This window comes from Plecotus auritus, assembly GCF_963455305.1.
Source record: "Plecotus auritus genome assembly, chromosome: 9".
Taxonomy (NCBI): domain Eukaryota; kingdom Metazoa; phylum Chordata; class Mammalia; order Chiroptera; family Vespertilionidae; genus Plecotus; species Plecotus auritus.
In genome coordinates this window covers 2,145,014-2,165,729 of record NC_137783.1, presented here as the reverse complement: position 1 = coordinate 2,165,729, position 20,716 = coordinate 2,145,014, and the positions used below count along the sequence as shown (strand labels likewise).

Genomic DNA, 20,716 nt, shown 5'->3' with positions numbered 1-20,716 from the left:
TGGGAGCCGGAATGCTGGGAGCCGGAATGCTGGGAGCCCGAAGGCTGGGAGCCTGAATGCTGGGAGCCGGAAGGCTGGGGGCCGGAAGGCTGGGAGCCTGAATGCTGGGAGCCGGAAGGCTGGGGGCCGGAAGGCTGGGAGCCGGAAGGCTGGGAGCCTGAAGGCTGGGAGCCGGAATGCTGGGAGCCTGAAGGCTGGGAGCCTGAAGGCTGGGAGCCTGAAGGCTGGGAGCCGGAATGCTGGGAGCCGGAATGCTGGGAGCCTGAAGGCTGGGAGCCGGAAGGCTGGGAGCCGGAATGCTGGGAGCCGGAATGCTGGGAGCCTGAAGGCTGGGAGCCTGAAGGCTGGGAGCCTGAAGGCTGGGAGCCGGAATGCTGGGAGCCGGAATGCTGGGAGCCTGAAGGCTGGGAGCCGGAAGGCTGGGAGCCGGAATGCTGGGAGCCGGAATGCTGGGAGCCTGAATGCTGGGAGCCGGAATGCTGGGGGCCGGAAGGCTGGGAGCCTGCCTAAGAACGCAGATGCTCGCACGCTGGAGCGGCGCTGAGCGCGCCGTGGGCGGAGCCACAGGAACATGTCACAGAGCTCCTTTCGGAAGGTGGTCAGAGATGAGAACAAGTGCTCATGGGTTAAAAACGATGATGTGAGTTCAAATTACAAAGCTCCCTTAAAATATCGCCAAGAGTCAGCCGAGGGGACCCGATGGCTCTCAAAGCCCTAGGGCTCCTGACACAAAACCGTGTGCAGCAAAACCTCACTCACTCCCCACTGACGTCCAATCCCACAGCTCCTGGGCTTCCCGTAAAATCCCTCCTGCTGCCCTGCCCCAGCTGGTCCGGCTCAGACAGAGCGTCAGCCTGCAAACCCAAGGCCCGGGTTTGAATCCATCAAGGGCACATTCCCGGGGGGGCGGGCAGCAGGAGGCAGCCGGTCAATGGTTTCTCTCATCATTATGTTTCTATCGCTCTCCCTCTCCCTTGCCCTCTGAAATCAATTTAAAAAAATTTTTAAAAAATTTCTCCTGCTATGCTGCCAAGTTATCCTGGCTGAATTTGAAACCAAATTAGAGCCACATGCGGCTCGCGAGCCGCGGTTTGCCGCTCTGTTGACTAATGAGTTTGCCGACCACTGGCCTAGCCCGCTCCCTTTTCCTGGTGAGAAAACTAGAGGGTAAATGAACATTCAAAAGCAGGTGGGTGTGGGGGGAGGGGGAAATAAAAGGAAAACCTCTCATGAGAGAGAACTTCACCTTGTTCATATTAAATCCCTACATCTTTCTTTTAGCCAAAATACTCAGAACTAAAACAGAATCAAACGGGAAGAAACGTTGAAAAGCCTTTTAGTCCGTCCAGAGGGGGTCCCCGGTGTCAGCCCAATACGAGAAGACCGCCATAATCCGCCACTGAGGCCGGGTCCCACTGAGGCCGGGTCCCACTGAGGCTGGGTCCCACAGCGCCAGTAGTTCACGGCCTCGGTGCCCAAATGAGCTGTGTGCTGGGGTTCCCTCGGAAGTGTCAGGCCCATACATCCAACAGCCCCCTAGACAACACGTCTAACGGGCACTTGCCCACCTCCTGTGTTTGGGAAAATGATACTGCTCTCCAGCCCAAGCGTCCAAACCAAAAACCTGGGTAAGGGCTTTACTATCAATCTTCTCCGTTTTGTCGATCCCACCTCTTCAGCTCCCTCAGATACATCCCCCTAAGTGGATGAGCAAAATGTGCTACATACATATGTGGGGGAGGGGAAATTCTCCTGTTTCCCTTAGTTCTGGTTGGTCTAATACCAAAGTGACATGTGACCGATTCACAGGAGAAAACAACCAAATGAAATCGTGTGTGTGCCTGCGGGCGCTCCGGAAGAACAGGGAGCCGAGGACTAAGCAGGCACTAAAGCCATCTTGAGCGGAGGACAGCGTGGGGTTAGGTCTGGGACTGCAAAGGGGAGGAAGGCAATTTACATGGAGGTGGAAAAGCAAATGTCTGGTAAAGCAATGTCTGCTGGGCCATCTTTGACAGTGGGACCCTGAAGACTTCCATCCATGTTATTCTATCGTTTATACACAATGACAGCTCCCCCTGGAGGTCCCTCTGGCTAAATTATTCGGGGCAGCTACAGAGAGGTAAAGGTTCTTTCTGGGTCTTCTGTTTCTTAAAATAACCAGCTTAAAATAGTAAATATCCCCAAAATGATGGTGTAATCTCCCCTCCCTAAAAATAGAATGTTATTCCGTCTTAAAAGGGGAATTCTGACACATACTACAACATGGATGAAGGTTGAGCATCACACTCAATGGAATAAACTCGTCACCAAAGGACAAATACTGTTCGAGTCCACTTGTATGAGGTTCCTAGAATAGTTAGTTTCTCAGAGACAGAAAGGAGAATGGTGGTTCCCAGGGCATGGGGGGATGGGAGTGAGTGTTAATGGATAGCTTCCGTTTTGCAAGAGGGATCTGGAGATGGATGGTGGTTACAGGTGCACAACAATCTATAATAATAAAAGGGTAATATGCTAATTAGACCGGATGTCATTCCGGGCGAAGGGGGGGCGAGGGGGGGGCAGAGGGAAGTCCAGGTCCCGGGTGCCTGCCGGGGGCGGAGGGAAGCGGTGTGGGCAGCTGGGGGAAGGAAGGCCTACTCTTGCATAAATTTCGTGCATCAGGCCTCTAGTGTGAATATATTTTTTAAAATATATTTTATTGATTTTTTACAGAGAGGACAGAAGAGGGATAGAGAGTTAGAAACATCGATGAGAGAGAAACATCCATCAGCCGCCTCCTGCACACCCCCTACTGAGGATGTGCCCGCAACCAAGGTACATGCCCTTGACCGGAATCGAACCCGGGACCCTTCAGTCCACAGGCCGAATGAAGCTCTATCCACTGAGCCAAACCGGTTAGGGCTAGTGTGAATATATTTCATGCCACTGCACCATACACTTAAAAATGGCCAACATGGAAAATTTTGTTACCTATACTTTACCAAAATTAAAACAAATGTAAAGAAAAGAAAAAATGATAAAATGGTATTATTAAGCGATATTAGAAATGCTGTTCAAATATCACCTATGTAGCATTCCTTCCTCCCCCCAAAAAAGATAAAATATTTAGATTTTATGTAACCATATCCTAACTGAGGATCATTCGGTGAAATAAACGGCCTGGACTCTGAAAACGTTCCTATCATGAAAGAGGAACTAAGGAAAACAAAACCACCTGAGGCCTGTTTACCGGACACTGAAGCGATCCAACAACTAAACAACATGTAGCGCCCTCGGCTGAGTGGCACTGGAGCGGGAGCCATCCGTGTGACCATTGGTGGAAGTAAACATGGACTTGGACACTACATTTTCTGGATAATTACAGTGCATGGCTTTGTGGAGCGATGTCTTTGTTTTCAGGACATACACACGGAAGTACTTAAAGGCACAATGTCCAGACATCCGCAGCTAGCTCTCCAAGGCTCAGGAAAAGCTCGCACGGAGAGACAGAGCCGGGGAAGGGAGGGAGCAAAAGTGCGAAGTAGGAACACTGGCAAACCTAGGTCAAAGGCACGCGGCGTCCGTGTATCAGACGTGGCACTTTCCCACAGGTTTGAAACGTGTCGGAATAAAGGTTGACGGGGGGAGTGGTTGCCTCTGCACAGCAGGATTGGAGGCGGCGAAGAGAGAAGACACCTGCTTTTCTTCACAAACTCTTCTATCCATGCACTGCTTGAATTTTTAGGCCTGTGCATAGTTCAGTAAATGTTTAAAATTGACGTTATTTTATGGTAAACAGTCAAGCCCTCTGGAGTCTAAACATCTTTCTATATTTGATATTTAAATGATATATCCGATTTCATGATTCAGTGTTCATGTAATGCAGTGCTTTTAAAAACGACAGCCTTTACTAAACAATGATTCAAGTGTCAGTGTCACATGACCAGGCATCACGGTCACACCCCCTTCCTCAGCACCGGAGACACTGACTCGCTGGCAGGTCCGTCGTTCCTAAAGCCAGGAGTCCTGCCTGAGACAGAGGACAGGCGGCCAGAAGCACGTTGCCGCCTTCTAGTTCAGCCACTGCGTCCGTCTGCGTGACACGCCGCTCCTGAAAGCCCCTCGTCTCGGGAGTCTCCAGCGCTTCCAACAGGCAGACTGAACTGGCCCCGGGAAGGGAAATGCGTGTGCACGCCCCAGATGGAACCTTTATATTGCTGAGAATTACCACAACTCGCTTAAAAACCAGGACGTAAAATGCTGTTTCATAGCCAGAGTGCCAACAGCACAAGAGGAAACGCGTAGAAACCACAGACCTGAAGCGAACACTCCTTTCACGGGCTGAAGTAATTCTACTGCCCGTCACATCAACGGCCCTGGACAGGGTGGCCATGGAGGGAAGAGACCGGAGGTGCTGTTTGTTTTTAATCCTCACCCAAGGTCACGTTTTAATTGATTTTCAAGAAGGAGAACGAGAGAAACACCGATGTGACAGAGAAACATCAATAGGTTGCTTCCCACGGGCACCCCGACCGGGACCAAACCCCAAACCTGGGTATGTGGCCTGACTGGGAATCGAACCCGCCACCTTTCTGGTGTACAGGACAGTGATCACCAACAGAGCCGGCCGGCCAGGACAGGACCTGAGTTTTCACAGTGACACGCACATCCCGGCTGGGAGCAGCACACAGCGAGCCAAGGACATACAAGGCGCTGCCAGCGCGCCAGCACTTGGCTTCCTTTTATGGGTGCAGTGCCAACGACGGGCCGCAGGAGTCTGTGTGTATTTTGGATTCTATTACAAGCTTTTTATAGAATATTTTAACTCAAACTATTTTTGTTCTTTAAAATGTTATTTAAAAATCTAATCATGCCCTGGCCAGTTCGGCTCAGTGGATAGAGCATCGGCCTGGGGACTGAAGGGTCCCGGGTTCGATTCCGGTCAAGGGCATGTACCTGGGTTGCGGGCACATCCCCGGTGGGAGCTGTGCAGGAGGCAGCTGATCGAAGTGTCTCTCTCATCGATGTTTCTAACTCTCTATCCCTCTCCCTTCCTCTCTGTAAAATATCAATAAAATAGATTTTGAAAAAAATAAAAATAAAATAAAAATCTAAACATTTTAAATGTCGAAGACTCAAGACCTTTTCCCCAGGCTCTGCCTTTACTCATTAAGTGAAGCAACGTGTTAAGGAAAAAGGGCACTAAACCGAGGACTATCTTCCAGGACAACACTCAGTCACGTTCATAATCAAACAAAATGGCCCATCAGCACCCTGGAGTAGATCTAGCACCTAAAAAATACCGTCACTTAGCCATCTGCGTACTGAAACAACAGGGAGACACTGTGTAAAGTATGTGACTGTCTAACCACGATGCTGTACACTTGACACCAATACAAAATAATGCTGAATGTAAACCGTGATTGAAAAATACAATGTAAAGTCCTTTCCAGAAAACTAAAAAATAACCGTAACTTAAATCTATCCGAACAATGAGCCATTTCATTAGCTTCCTCTCTAAATTCCCAAAAAGATGATCTCCAAAAATTAAATACTGGAACACAGATCTGCTACTAGGCTTGCAAGTCAGACGTGGTAATTAGCACAAAGCAATTCCATTGGGCAGAGAAAACTCTGAAGACAGAAAGCTGACTGTGCAAACAGCTGTGGCAAACCGACTTGAAACAGGCAAACACAGCAAAGCGAACGGACCAGGCACTGCAGAAATGCCACCCAAAAACCCATTTCAAATACCGTGGCCTCCCCATGGAATGCTGGGAAACAGTGACAGGTGACAGACTGACTCCCTTGGGACCTAGCCGTCGGCTTCATGTAGGCATATTATCCGGCTGACCTGGCATCCAACGTCACTCAAAAGTTCAAGTAACAGTACGCCTCTTTCCGCCGTGAAAATCACACCCACCAGTCGCGGGCGCGGCCTCGCCCAGAACGGCTGCGGCTCTGCTTCACCGAACCTCCTCAGCAGCGCCCTCTTCCCTTCCCACCTCACCAGCTACAGAGCTGGCCTGCGGCTGCGCTGTTATTTCCCGATTTCCGATTACTTAGTGTAAATTTCATAGTAAGCATACATTTTAGACTCAGTGTACATACTTCGGAGGTTTTTTTCAGTACATGTGCTGCTGAAGCGCGTGCTGAAATGATTCTTTTAAATGCGTGTCAGCAGGCCGTAACACAACATACCCAATGAAACCCGGAGCACATGAGGCCAGCAGAAAAGTAAAGATTAAGTTGCAGTAAATGTGAACTTCTGCTAATGAACCCAACAAAATGTAAACACGGAATAATGTTCTTAGCGTATTACAGAGAACGGGACGTGAATGCCTAATAAAAACAAGACCATAATCCTTCGTACAACAGTTCGGAACCATGTTGTGCAGTGAACAGTCAAAACTACTTCCTGACGGAAAAGACAGAATCCACGTTACCCAAAACCAAGTACCATCGAGCCATGGCCCCGCGCCCCTAGAAACTCCGGAGTGGGTGGGAACAGGACCTTAACGACAAAGAAACCGATCTGTCAATACAACACCAGATGCGCTACTGGTCATGCTGGCAGTAGTTTTTATTCCACCTCCAAAACGAGCTCACAGCTCTTAGAACTTGAAGAGGCACACGGATGTTTGTTCAAAAGAAGAATGGCATGGCTCCGTGGTTGAGCCTCTACCTATGAGCCAGGAAGTCAAGGTTCGATTCCCAGTGGGGCACATGCCTGGGTTTCGGGGCCCATTCCCAGTGGGGGGCGAGCAGGGGCAGCCCATCAGTGATTCTCTCTCATCAATGATGTCTCTCTCTCTCCCCCTCCCTTCCTCTCTGAAATCAATAAAAATATATTTTTAAAAAAGGAAGAAGAAAAAAGATATGTAAAGAAATAAAAGGTAGCAGCAAGAAGACAGAGTAGTCATAAGACAAGAAGTAATAGCCATAAAGACAAGGTAATACTTACTGGTCTAACTTGTGTTTCAAGGAGAGAAACTGCTTCAAAGCAGGAGTTCTCATGCTGAGATCCACTAACCTGAAGAAACAATGAACCCGATTCCGAAAGAATTCTATGGCCCCAGAGAGGTTAAGAATCATTGTGATGTAGTTCGTTTCCATCTGGAAACTTACGGGCACTGTACCACCACCTTGTAGTACACGTATGCATAGCACGCTGCTGCTTGCAAAAGTGATTTTAAACGTGTTCCAGAAGGCACGCAGGTAAACTGAAAGGCAAGCCTCGATAGGAAGGGTCCTCTCGTGTGAGAGCCCATTTATAAGGAATAGCCGGGCTGGGTGACCCACAGGAAAAGCAAGCAGTCAGTCGGCAGGAAGGATATGAAGTAACTGCTGAATGGTATAGGGCTTCCCTTTGGGGTGATGAAAGCATTTCAGAACCAGATAAAGGCGGTGGCTGTACAACACGGAATGCACCAACTGCCACTGATGGTTCACTTTCAAAATGGTGAATTTTGCTATGTGAATTTGACCTCAATTTTAAAAATTAATAATAAATAAAACTCTTTTGCCCTAGCCGGTTTGGCTCAAGTGGATAAAGTGTTGACCTACGGACTAAAGGGTCCTGGGTTCAATTCCGGTCAAGGGCACATGCCTGGGTTGTGGGCTTGATCTCCGGTGTGGGGCGTGCAGAGGGCAGCCGATCGATGATTCTCTCTCATCATTGATGTTTCTGTCTCTCTCTCCCTCTCCCTTCCTCTCTGAAATCAATAAAAATATGTTTAAAAAAAATTTTTAAACCCTAATTAAAAAACTTTTTAAAATAAATTAATAAAGCCCTTTTGTAATTCCTTATTTAAAAAAAAAAAAAAAAAAAAGACAACCACTCTCTAAGTGATCACCCCAATTCAGGGAGGGAAAAGAAAGCCCCGGGGTGAACTGGGACAACGCAGAGGGAAGCTGCAGGGGCTTCCCTGCCTGGTCCTCACACAGGGTGATGTGGACTAAGTCACAGCGCCTACTGTGCTTGGGGTTCAGAGGGCTCATCTGCAAGACGTTCTTTTTGCCAGGGCAAAACTAAAACAAAAAACTCAGGTGTGTTTTTTTTTTTTTTTGGGGGGGGGGGGTTGAAATTTCCTCTTAGGACTAGGAAGTTTCATACAGTTATGTCTTCTGTATTCTTGGGGCTATATTCAGGGGGATCAATGAAAGAAATTAACACTGGGGGAAATATATATACAGATAAGCCATGTTTAAAGCTGAATATCAATGTAAAGCACCCCATCCAAACAATCAAAATCAAATTCAGGTAGCTAACCTTCTCAAAACAGAAGAAAAGAAAAGATGTGGCTCAGGTGATTGAGCATCTTCCCATATACCAAAAGGGTGCAGATTCGATTCCTGGTCAGAGCACATACCTAGGCTGTGGGTTCAATCCTCGGTCAAGGTGCATACGGGAGGCAACTGATTGATGTTCCTCTCTCACATCAGTGTTTCTGTTTCTCTCTCTCTCTCTCTCTCTCTCTCAATCAATCAATAAACATATCCTCAATGAGGATTAAAAAAAGAAAAAGAAAGCATGGAAGAGTAAACTGCTTTTGTGAAATTATATCACAAATAATTAACTTACAACATGTCTATCCTGTTGACAGCTCTTAGCTGGTAACTGGGACCAATATTCAGAACTCCCTTAGAAAAGCACTAAACCACAAAACACACAAATCATGACCGGACCTGTGGAACAGTTGGCCTTGTGAAATCAAGTTTCACCAAGTTTGTTAGTATTTACTGCCTGACAGTCACGTTGAACTGACACCCTATTTTCAAGGTCAGTGCTATGTTGGTGCGGCTTCTCGGAGCCGTGCATTTCGGTGGTATTTTTAACCTCTGACCACAGCGCCCTCATCACAAGGTGCTCGCTCTGTTGCCCACACGGAGCGGCAGCTGGTTCCTGGCCCAGCTCGTTCCAGCGCGTGGAGCAGCCGTTCTCACCCCAGGCACGTGTTTTACTGCTGATGCGCAGAACGCTGTGCTTTCCCTCACACGTCTGGTCCCTGCTGATGGAGACACACACACACACAATGAAATGGAGGCCCTGAGGACCAGGTTTTAACAAGATCCTGCTGCACGAGCTAAAGGCTAAGTAACGCTGACCCTGCTTCTCTCTTTCATGGCACTGTCAGTATCTTTCCCAGCCCGTTCAATAAAATGCAAAGACTTACCCACACAAGCATTGAGGAACAGCCAGTCGGTCTTTTTCATCCTGTTTTTAATCTGCTTTAGTTTTTTAAAGTCCACTTCAAGCTCCTCCTTGCTGCCCACAGCACCGGCCAATTCAATCCTCTGAAAATCCATCTGCACGTCGGAGTCTCGCTTCGTAGCGGGCGGCGATCTCCTCTGGCTGTTACTGCTGCTGCAGCTGCCCCTCCACCGCGCTCGGTCTTGCTCGTTTATTATTGAGGAAGCCTCTTCCGTCTCTGCCAACGCTATCGCTTCAATGTTATTGGGTCTGGGGTGATCGCACACGACACATTTCTTAGCCTTGGCCCAGTTCTCATACGTGCAAACAGAACAAGTCCAATGCTGGGTCCGTGTGTTCGGCTTATTCCTGTCATTGTATTCCTCGCACGGGTCAACAGGAAAAGCCGCTGGTCTGCAGCCGGACCCTGAGGACTGAGGAGACTCTGTGGGACTCCTGGTCCTGCGCTGGGATAAGCACTGGGTGCACCTGATCGCTCTTGGCCAGTTCAGGTACGTGCACATGTGGCATGACCATTTATTTGCATTTTCCATGCTGTACGAAGACTTAACCCTCGGTCTTGCACTAGAGTCTGGGCATATCAAAGGACTACTTCCTCCTTCGGTGCTGGAAGGGTCCCAATCTCGACCCACATCACTGGACCCGCTTTTGAATGGATCTTCTGTGATAATAGTCCCACTAGGCCTCTGGGCACGACACATAGTGCACTTGATTGCAGATGGCCAGTTCTCATACGTACAATATTCACAAGCCCACTTAATTCCACGTTCTGACATTGTGCACTTCTTGGAGTGAGTATGTCAAGCAGGAAGCTATAAATAATTAGGACATGGTTACTAAAACAGTGACGGCATACTTCCACCTCTGAAAAGATGCCCCCCAAATAAAAGTGTGCTTTCACTTACAAAATACCATTTTTCCCAAAGAGGCCTGTAAGATCTCATAGCGAACTATCCCATTTCCTCTCCTTAATTTCAGGCACTGGAGATACATTCCCAAAGAAAAACCTTAGATCTCTCAAGATTTAATGGAATTGTATTTCAGAATGCAAGGGAGGCAGGAACCAAGAAGGAAGCTGCAGGAGGGAGGGGGCCTCAGTCAGGGAAGCCACTGACCAGTGTTGCAGTTCAGCCAGTGATCACCGTCAAGTTAGAAAAGGAACCAGCAGTGCAAAGACTCAGAGGGAGGGAAAGGAACACAGACCAAGTACCTTAAACACACAGCCATTCTCAAATCATGAACGTGGATTAGCATGCTACCGAGGCACAGCATCGTGATGCTTGATTTACCAAAGAACTCAGAAGATCGAGTCAATTCTCTTATCCTTGCTAAGGGAGAAAGCAGCGGGAGAGAGCTGGCTATCCACTGCTCTTAGAAAGCATGAGGAAGAGCAAAGACGTTGAGGAGTAATCCTTGCAATTACGGAGTAACACTGAGCTAGAGAAACAGCTGCTGGATAGCCTACATACCCTCAAGTCTAGTTCTGTCAGAAACACACAGTAAGAAGTACAGGTCACCTATACTTGAGACAAATCAACAGAATGTCGCTGAGGTAACTACAAGCATAACACTCCAATATAATTTTGAACACTCATACTCAAAATATTCAGTATTTGAAATATACCAAAAATTCAATTCATATTAAAAACATATTCACTATTTATAAGTTTCCTAGGATTCTACATTGGGCCTAAAACTACGCTATAATGAAGATTTCATTGTTTAATGATAACTAATTCACGAATGATGCAACTTAAAAGACTAATTCAATCATGACTTTTTTTTAAGGGTTTGAATGTAGGCATTGGCCACTAAAGCCAGCCTCTCCGTTTTCTTAAATCCCTTCTCAACTACATTAATATCGCCTCCACCTACTTTTAACCAGAAAAGTAAAAGAAATCCTAGCGAGAGTGGGGGGGCTCTTCCAGGCGCTCTTTCTCGGGGTGTTTCCTGAACCTCCCCCTTTACAAGTGCCCTGTCCCGCTCGCTCGCCACGCCCTCACTCCCTGTGCATATGAACTGGTAAGAGCACAAACTCTCTACACGAAAGGCTACCATTTAATAGCTAAAGTAAAAGCCACTTACTAAGACTTCGGTTTCCATGCTAGGACCTCCACCTTGCACATGATTAGAATAAAAGTACGGGTTATAAGTCAGACCACAGACAAGATTCGGTCTTCATGCTGGCTCAGATCCTGACTTCCTCAGCCTGTCTGACTGTGAATAGCTCTAGTCCTGTAAAGGAGACCAAAACTCAGTTTCACTTGAAGCCTGCTACTGTATCCAAAATATTTTGAAAAGGCTTTATTTTAATCAATTCTCTATTTTAATCCTGCTCATTTCTTTTAATAATGAACTACTATATTTAGAATTTTAATTGAACACAGCAATAAAAGTAGCTGGTTGGGCTGGTCACATTAGACAACGGAAAGACATTTTTCTACGAAACCTTAAACAGATGAGCACTGGATGCACATTAACATTAACTTAGAGGTGCTAGTCAATTCCCGCCTGTAACGCTTGTTATCACTGACGGGGGAAAGCCGGTACAAACCCAGTAAGTAAAAAACAAGCACAAAACTGTAATGTGCTTATATTTAGTTTCGAAGGTTTTCATCTTCAGCACCGATACTCCCCGGCCCGCAAGCTCATGTTTGCCTTCTTAGAGTGCTACAATCTACACACTGATTGCACCCGACGTGACAGTGTTCTGAAAGTCAGAGAACGGGATCACGTAAGGGCCCCTAAAATGGACAGGCCCGTAGGTCGAGCCTTCAGTTGCTTTGGCTGTTACGGACCCTGGGTTTTTATATATTAGGATTAGATAATGATAGATACAATATCCACTCTATGAGAAACTGAAACTTTGGAGAAATACTGCTTTTTGGTAACAGAAAGCTAAAACTCACTGGAGAGGATTATCTGAGAGAGCCATTTATACCTGTGGTAATCAGTAAATGGAATGTCAGAGAAAAGATAACAACAGCTCAACTATGTGATTTTGCATTATTGAGATGAAATTAACACTAAGTACATTTTTTCTTCCAGATGTCAACATCCCTAAAAGGACATAAATCTTTTTAACAGCAACCAGCTCTGTAAGTATTGCACACTGAAAAACAACACCGTTATTAAATATCTTTTAAGTTATTAAGATATATTCAGATGCCCAAGTAAATTTAATTTTCAAGTCTGATCTTACAGTAACGCAGACTTCCAGTTCTATCCAATGAATCATACTTCAGTTAATGGGTACAATTAAGCAACAATAAAATCTGCGTAATCTGGACCTTATTTAAGGGAACCAGACACAACTGCTACCCTTAAAATATATATTCCCTGGCTCAAATGCAACTGCAGCAGTTCCTTCCCTGTAAAACAAAGGCCATGGATCCATCAAGCTCTCCCGCATGTCTCCAAGCACATCCACCACGTCCAGTACAAACCCCTAACTGCTTTGGAGTCTATCCTTCCCCGTTCAAATAACAATAAAAGCACAAGAATTATGGGTATATGGGTTCGTGGCTGGGGGAAAGGGCTAGTAATTGAACATCTTTTATACTGTCATGCTTAATAACAAATTAATTAGGCCATATTTGTCAAGCTCTACTTAAACACTGTAGAAGACATATCTACACTGAAGTCTATATACAAATCCCCCAACCTGCTGAAACCCTATGAAGGAACTGGAGAAGGGAAATAATACTCAAGTGCAAACTCCTTAAGAAACAAACAGAGAGAAGCTCAGCTGCCAGTTCCAAATGATAAATTACCCACAGAAAGGGCTGATCTAGGTCTTCCAGGTGCTAAGTTAGCTTTAGTAGTATCAGTCTATATTTAGTAATAGAAGTATCTGTTAATGTAATTGTTGACATAGTATTAATTAATATAAACCTGTAGAGATTTACAAATGCTCAGAAAGCATCTTAGGGGAATACAGATGAAGCTAAAAACTAAAAGGATATTCCAAACATGTTGAATTTTCATGTTCCGCTAAAATATTGCAAGGTAATTAATTGTGAATTACAATATTTATATAAAGTACTACTTAACCAACTCTTAAGCCAAAAATTCCAGTTAGGTCCTCTTTTCTCCTCAGCATCTTTCTACATCACTGCCTTCCTCACAACAGGCAACTGAAACAATAACTGGTCTGGAGCGAGACCCTGAAGACTGTCGATACGCTGAAGCCTCCATCTACAAGCTGACCTCACTGCAGGGCTGCCATCGCTCTCACATCCTACCGTAAACCTCTTATCTTCCTCCGACAACAAACTCCCACCCTGACTTCTCCAGTCCCCACTGAGGGCACCATCAATGCCCTTGCACCAGCATAAACTCAAAACCATCTTGACTTCTGCCGTCTCCCCCATGCTCTCTCTAGTGGTCTCTGTCCAATCTGTTCTTTTCTTCCTTCCAGCTGCATCAACCCTGCCTCAGGCAGGTCAGAACTCCCTTCCTAAATCCATCCAGGTCACGGCCATCAGCATAAATCTCCCAATAACAACACTTCCTGAAGCTCTTCAGCAACGGCATAAACCCGCAGCTCCTCCCCATCTGACACTCACTTTCGCCCAAACAGAACACACACACCCCAGGCTCAGGCACATACCACCCCCCAATAATGCACACTTTAAGGCGGCAGTCGCCAACTGGTGGCCCGCGGTCCGAAAGGTTGGCGAGCGCTGCTTTAGGCCCCACCTGGGAAACCCAAGTACTGCCTGTGTGAACGCTACCCACCCTGTAAGGCGCGGCTCAAGTCTCCTCTCTCTCAGGACGTTTTTGTCAAGACCAAGCAATCACACTTCTAGTGACATCTGAAACTCACTGTATTTCCTCCTGGAGCTAGCCGAGTTCTGAACATGGTGTGTTCCCTGTACCATGCCCTCCCCTCACTTTCAATCAGGCTGCCAAGCTTTCAAACCTTCTGGCTCAGGGGTTCTGGCATGGAATGTGAGCTGCTGAAGAGACTACACTGAGCGGCCTGAAAAGGGAGAGGAGAGCTTTGAGCAATCTCAGGCAAACAAAAGGAATTCTGGAGCATGGGGTCCACTCCTGTGGCAAGACCTCAGGAGAAAGTGGCTGCCACTAACAACTAGAGGTCCAGCCACAGGCGCTCATGATCCGGTTAACTATGCAAACCCTGGTGACAGCCACCTGAGAACTTAGCTCTGCTCACCTCTCCACATGCATAGGAGTCCTCACTGCGAAGAGCCTGTTAAATCAGGAAGGCAGCAGACGCTGTTCTGGGCTGAAAACTAGCTTAGGCTGCTAAGGCCACAGGAGCAGGAAGTAGCACACTGCAGATTCAGATGCTACTCAGAGCTGTTTGAGAAGCAACGTGCAACATTTGGAAACGTAGAATATGGCTTCTTTCACCAACTCACAGGTACAACGCACAAAAGAGAGGAAATGTGTCAAAATATGAATCCAAGTTTCTTTCATCCTAAACTTGCACAGATGAATCACACTTCAGAAAACCTACAACAGACTTAAACTGACGTAATAAAATCTGTCTTTGCAATGTCTCTCATGAACACAGATGCAAAAATCCTCAACAAAATATTAGTAAATCTAACCCAGCAACGCATAAAAAGGATTATATACCACAACCAAGTAGAGTTTATCCAGATATGCAAGGCTCATTCAATGTTTAAAAATCAATAATGTAATCTATCATATCAGGATACAACCCCCCCAAAAAAAACCCACATATGAACACATGCAGAAAAGGCATCTGACAAAATCCAACACTCATTCATGATTTAAATTTTAAAAAAAAAATTTCCTAGAGCTAACAGGTGATTACAGCAAGGTCACAGGATACAAGGTTAATATACAGAAGTTAATTACCTTCCTATATACCAGCAATGGATATGAAATTAAAAACATTAACATTAGCCCTGACTGGTTTGGCTCAGTGGATAGAGCGTCGGCCTGCAGACTGAAAGGTCCCAGGTTCGATTCCGGTCAAGGGCATGTACCTTGGCTGCGGGTACATCCCCAGTAGGGGGTGTGCAGGAGGCAGCTGACCCATGTTTCTCTCTCATCGATGTTTCTATCTCTATCCCTCTCCCTTCCTCTCTGTAAAAAACTCAATAAAATATATTTAAAAAAAAAAAAAAAAAAAAACATTAACATTAGCATCCTCAAAATTTGAAATACTTAAGATTAACTCTAACAAAATATATATAAAGTCCAGGACTCTAATGAAAGAAATCAAAGAACTAAAGAGACATTCCATGTTCATGGATAGGAAGACAATATTGTCAAAATCTCAGTTCTTCCCAAATTGATCAAAAGATCCAATGCAGCCGAAACCGGTGTTGCTCAGTGGATAGAGCGTCGGCCTGCGGACTGAAGGGTCCCGGGTTCAATTCCGGTCGGGGGCATGTACCTTGGTTGCGGGCACATCCCCAGTAGGAGGTGTGCAGGAGGCAGCTGATCGATGTTTCTAACTCTCTTTCCCTCTCCCTTCCTCTCTGTGAAATATCAATAAAATATATTTAAAAAAAAAAAAAAAAAAGATTCAATGCAGTCCCAATCAAAACCCCAGGAAGTTATTTATCAACAAACTAATTCTGAAGTTTATACAGAGAAGTGTGAGACTCAGAATAGCCAACAGAGTTCTGAGAAAAAAATCAAGAGGACTGCCCACCCTGACAGCAAGACGTAGTATAAAGCTACTAGAGGCCCGCGGCATGAAATTCTTGCACGGACAGGGTCCCTAGGCCTAGCCGGTGATCAGGGCCCATCATGGCCTTCCAGCTGCCAGCCGAGGCCTTCGTTCCCGGCTGCCAGCTGCCGGCCAGAGCTTTCCTTCGTTCCATGCTGCCCCCTGATGGTCAGCGGACATCATAGCGAGTGATCAAACTCCAGGTCTCCCAGTCGAACCCCCGAGGGGACACTTTGCATATTAGCCTTTTTTATATGTAGATAGTAATCAAGACTGGGATACTGATAAAAGAACAGACAAATAGATCAATGGAATAGAACAGAGAGCCCAGAAAGAGGCTCACATGCATAGAGTCAACTGATCTTGTGAAGCAGTAAAGGCAATAGGATGGGGAAAAGATGGGTCTTTTCGAAAAGTGGTGCTAAATAACTACACATGCATTAAAAAAAAAAAGACTCTAGTCCAGGGGTGGGCAAACTTTTTGACTCGAGGGCCACAATGGGATCTTAAACTGGACCAGAGGGCCGGAACAAAAGCATGGATGGAGTGTTTGTGTGAACTAATATAAATTCAAAGTAAGGAGCAGAGGGGAGAGCAAGAGAACCGGATAGAACAGCCGGATCCAGCCCGCGGGCCGTAGTTTGCCCACGGCTGCTCTAGACACAGACCTCACACCCTTCACAAAAAAAATCAAGCACAGCCTGGCCGGCATGGCTGTGGTTGAACATCCACCTATGAACCAGGAAGTCACGGTCAGGACACATGCTCAGGTTGTGGGCTCAATCCCGGGTGGGGAGCATGCGGGAGACGGCCACTCAATAATTCTCTCTCATCATTGATGTTTCTATCTCTCTCTCTTCCTCTCTCTTCCTCTCTGAAGTCAGTAAACATATATATATTTATATTTTCAATTAAGCACAGACCTAATGCAAAATGCGGAACTATAAAATTCCTAGAAAATAAAAAAAAAAAAATCTAGATAAGCTTGGCTATGGCAATGTCCTTTTAAATAAAGTACCAAGGGCACAATCCAATGAAAGAAATAATTGATAGGCGGGATTGGTTCAAATGAAAAACTGCTTTGCAAAACACACTGTCCAAAGAATGTCAAAAAAAGCCAGAGAATAGGAGAATATATCTGCAAAAGACACATCTGATAAAAGACTGCTATCCAAGATATACAAAGGACTCTTGAAACTCAACAATACGAAAACAAACAACGCAAGTAAAACATGGGTAAAAGACCTGACAGACACCTCACCAATGAACATATACAGATGGCAAACAGTCATGAAAAAATGCCCAGTGTCTATGTCAGTCGGGGACTGCAAACTAAAACAGCAATGAGACGCCACCTCACACCTACTAGAATGGCCAAAATCCAGAACCCTGACCACACCAAATGCTGACAAGGGATGTGGAATGGGCCCTCCCACTCCCTGCTGGTGGGATGGTACAGCCGTTTAGAAAGAGAGTCTGGCAGGTTCTTACAAAACTGAACATGCTCTTTCTTACCATAAGATCCAGCAATTGTGCATCTTGGTGTTTACCCAAAGGTTTTGAAAAATTATGTCCACACCAAAGCCTGCACACAGACATTTACAGCAGCTTTATCCATAACTGCCTATACGTGCAAGCAACCAACATGTCCTTCGGCAGGTGAATGGGTAAGTAAATTGTGGTAGAGTCAAACAATTACATACCACTCAGTACTGAAAGGAAATGAGTTATCAGGCCATGGAAAGACATGGAGGAACCTTACATGCATGTTACTAAGCAACAGAAGCCAATCTGAAATACCTACTATATAACTCGTATTCCAACTATATGGCATTCCGGAAGAGGCAAACTATGGAGACAATAAGAAGATCGGCTGATGTTAGGATTGAGGGAAGGATGAATAGGCAGAGCACAGAGGACTTTTAGGGTAGAGAAACTCTTCCGTGTGACATGATGACGGTGTCACCTGTCATTTACATCTGTCCAAGCCCATACAATGTACACCACCAAGAACCAGCCTCAATGTAAACTATGGACTCGGGCTGATCAACGACGTGCCAGGGAGGATTCAGCCCTTATAACAAAGGCATCGCTCTGCTTCGGGATGCGGGCAGTCGCAGCAGTCATGCATGTGTGGGGACGAGAGCTGTGACAACTCTGCTTTCTGCTCCATTTTGCTATGAACCGAAGCTGTACAAACAAGCCTATTTTTTTAACCTACTTCTTAACAAAGCTGTTTAGTCATTAATATACAGGAAACATATTTTAAAATACCATCAGTTCTCAAAGAAATGATGAGGAGTTTTTAAAAGGCAGAGGAACTTTTAGTGTGAACCTAAAACTGCTCTAAAAAATACCCAATTTCAAATATATTCACACCTAATATAGTAAATTTTTTTTAAAAAGGACACTGAAATTAGCATGAAGGGTTCCCACTGGCCAAATCTGAATGAATTTGGGCATCCACATAAAAAATAACAGTAAAGGCCGAAAACGGTTTGGCTCAGTGGATAGAGCGTCGGCCTGCGGACTGAAGGGTCCCGGGTTCGATTCCGGTCAAAGGGCACGTACCTTGGTTGCGGGCATATCCCCAGTGGGAGGTGTGCAGGAGGCAGCTGATCGATGTTTCTCTCTCATCGATGTTTCTGACTCTCTATCCCTCTCCCTTCCTCTCTGTAAAAAATCAATAAAATATATTTTAAAAAATAAATAACAGTAAAGGATTTTAAAGCATTGAAAATAAAACAAAACTCCATGTCTGCACAGGTGTAGATAAACAAACAAATAGAAAGAGAAAGATTTTCCTTACAGTAGAAATCCAACTAATAAATGAAAACAAGAGTAACTGGATTAGAAAATCATCATTTGTCAATCTTCACAACAGATTCATAAAATAATCATCGATGGATGTTAAAATTAGTGGGCAGCCCAAGCCGGTTTGGCTCAGTGGATAGAGCGTCTGCCTGCAGACTGAAGGGTCCCAGGTTCGATTCCGGCCACACATGCCCAGGTTGTGGGCTCAATCCCCAGTGTGGGTGTGCAGGAGGCAGCCAATCAATGATTCTCTCTCATCATTGATGTTTCTATCTCTCCCTCTCCCTTCTTCTCTGAAATCAATAAAAACATATTTACCAAAAAAAAAAAAAAAAGCTAGTGGAAAAAAGTTTAAGTATTAATAGGATATTTAAAGAGTCTCCAAGTATCCCTCCTCAAAAAATAACTGGTATGTTACAAAACCTAGTAGAAACCTTAACCAATCAAAGTTAACCACACCCGTAATCACATCATCTGCCTCTTGGCATGCTGTAATAAGAACACAATATCACTTCTGTGGTATTCTTGCCCCAAAAGTGCATATTCTAACTTTAATTATGAGAAAACATCAGACATACTCTATTAAGAGACTGTCTACAAAATAACTAATCCTATATTCTTTAAAAACAACATCATGAAAAACACAGACATTACTATTCCAATTAAAGAAGCTTGATAACTAACTGCCACACACAAAAAAAAAATCTGAGGTTTTCTTTTGTCTTTATAAAAAAAAAAAACACACATTAATCGGACAACTGACAAAATCTGAATACGATTTACGAAAACTCATTCTTATTGAGAATTACATAATACTATTTACAATGTTAATTCCCTGACTTTGATCATTGTATTGTGGTTATGTAAGAGGAAGCCCTTATTCTTACAAAATACACACAAATATCTAAGGATAAAGGAGTATCAAGTCTGCAAACAACTTTCAAAGTTCCAAGGAAAAATATGTGTGTGTGTGGTGGGGGGGGGGGGGGCACATCAAACAATGAACGAACAATTTCTAAGATACTTTCACAGCCTTCCATAGAAGCTAGAGGAGTCCTTAGAAATATAAATCAATTCACCAAACAAGGACATGAAATCCTCTAATGGCTTCCCCAAGCCATTCGGAATAAAAGTACAATTCCCCAATCTTTCTTGCAAATCTTTATACAAAAGTGGGTTTTGTTCTGTTCCTGATCCAGCAAGCTCGTTCTCACCTGAAGAGTCCTGTGTCCTCTGCCTAAAATGCTCTTTGCACAGATTGTGACAGGGCCAGCTACTGTCACGGAGACCTGGTTCCCCAGCTCGTCCTCAGAAACGGTCCCTGACCACTCCAGTCATTCTCCGCCACACCACCCACTGTCATTACCTGCGCAGCACTCATCCCCACCTGCCTTTCTTCCCTTGTCTCTTCTCATTTGCTCCCTGATTGTCTCTCCACACTAGAGGGTAAACAGAAGTAACACGATGTCTTTTCACAGGGTGATCTCAACATCCAGTACAGTTCCTTTCCCAAACGCTTAAGACTGAACTCGTGGTAACTCAATGTCTTAACTTCAGTAGCCTCTGGAACCGTTTTTGTAATGTACTTTCTGAGGATCCTAACCCTCAGATCACAGAGTAGATACCCAGTAATTATTAGCTTCATTTGTTGAACGAATTTCTATGATAGATGGCCTCAGATTTTCAACTTCCTACTAGTCTCTTCCTGGGTACCCAGAGGACCCGCACTGAAGAGGATCACTCCCCCTTCCTCAAGCCCAGCCCCCCAATACTAGCTGTGGGGGGACGAGGCCCAGGCCTGGAGAAGGAGTGAGGCGGTCACAGCCCGGGGCCAGCAGTACCTCTCCCCCTCACCCACCCGTCAGCCCATGTCCCCGTGCCTTCACTCCGGCACGGGGTGCTCCCCTCCCACACTGTTTCTTACATGTGCTGGCCTGGATTTCTATGGACCTTTTTATTCCTTGCTAGAGACCTGGCGCACGATTGAAATCGTGCACAAGGAGGCGCCCTGCGGGCCGCCATGGGAGTCAGGC

At 45.5% G+C, this 20,716-nt stretch overlaps 1 protein-coding gene across 1 annotated transcript in view; it reads right to left on the bottom strand.

Annotated features, from left to right (window-relative positions):
- The window catches only part of ZRANB1 (zinc finger RANBP2-type containing 1), a 31,573-nt gene extending 20,239 nt beyond the window's left edge, over positions 1-11,334 (bottom strand). Inside the window, 3 exon segments of the mRNA XM_080688039.1 lie at positions 9,156-9,992; positions 9,995-10,005; positions 11,279-11,334. Coding sequence (XP_080544165.1) covers positions 9,156-9,992; positions 9,995-10,005; positions 11,279-11,319 — 889 coding nt within the window. The 5' untranslated portion in view covers positions 11,320-11,334.
- Positions 11,335-20,716: the final 9,382 nt, after the last annotated feature.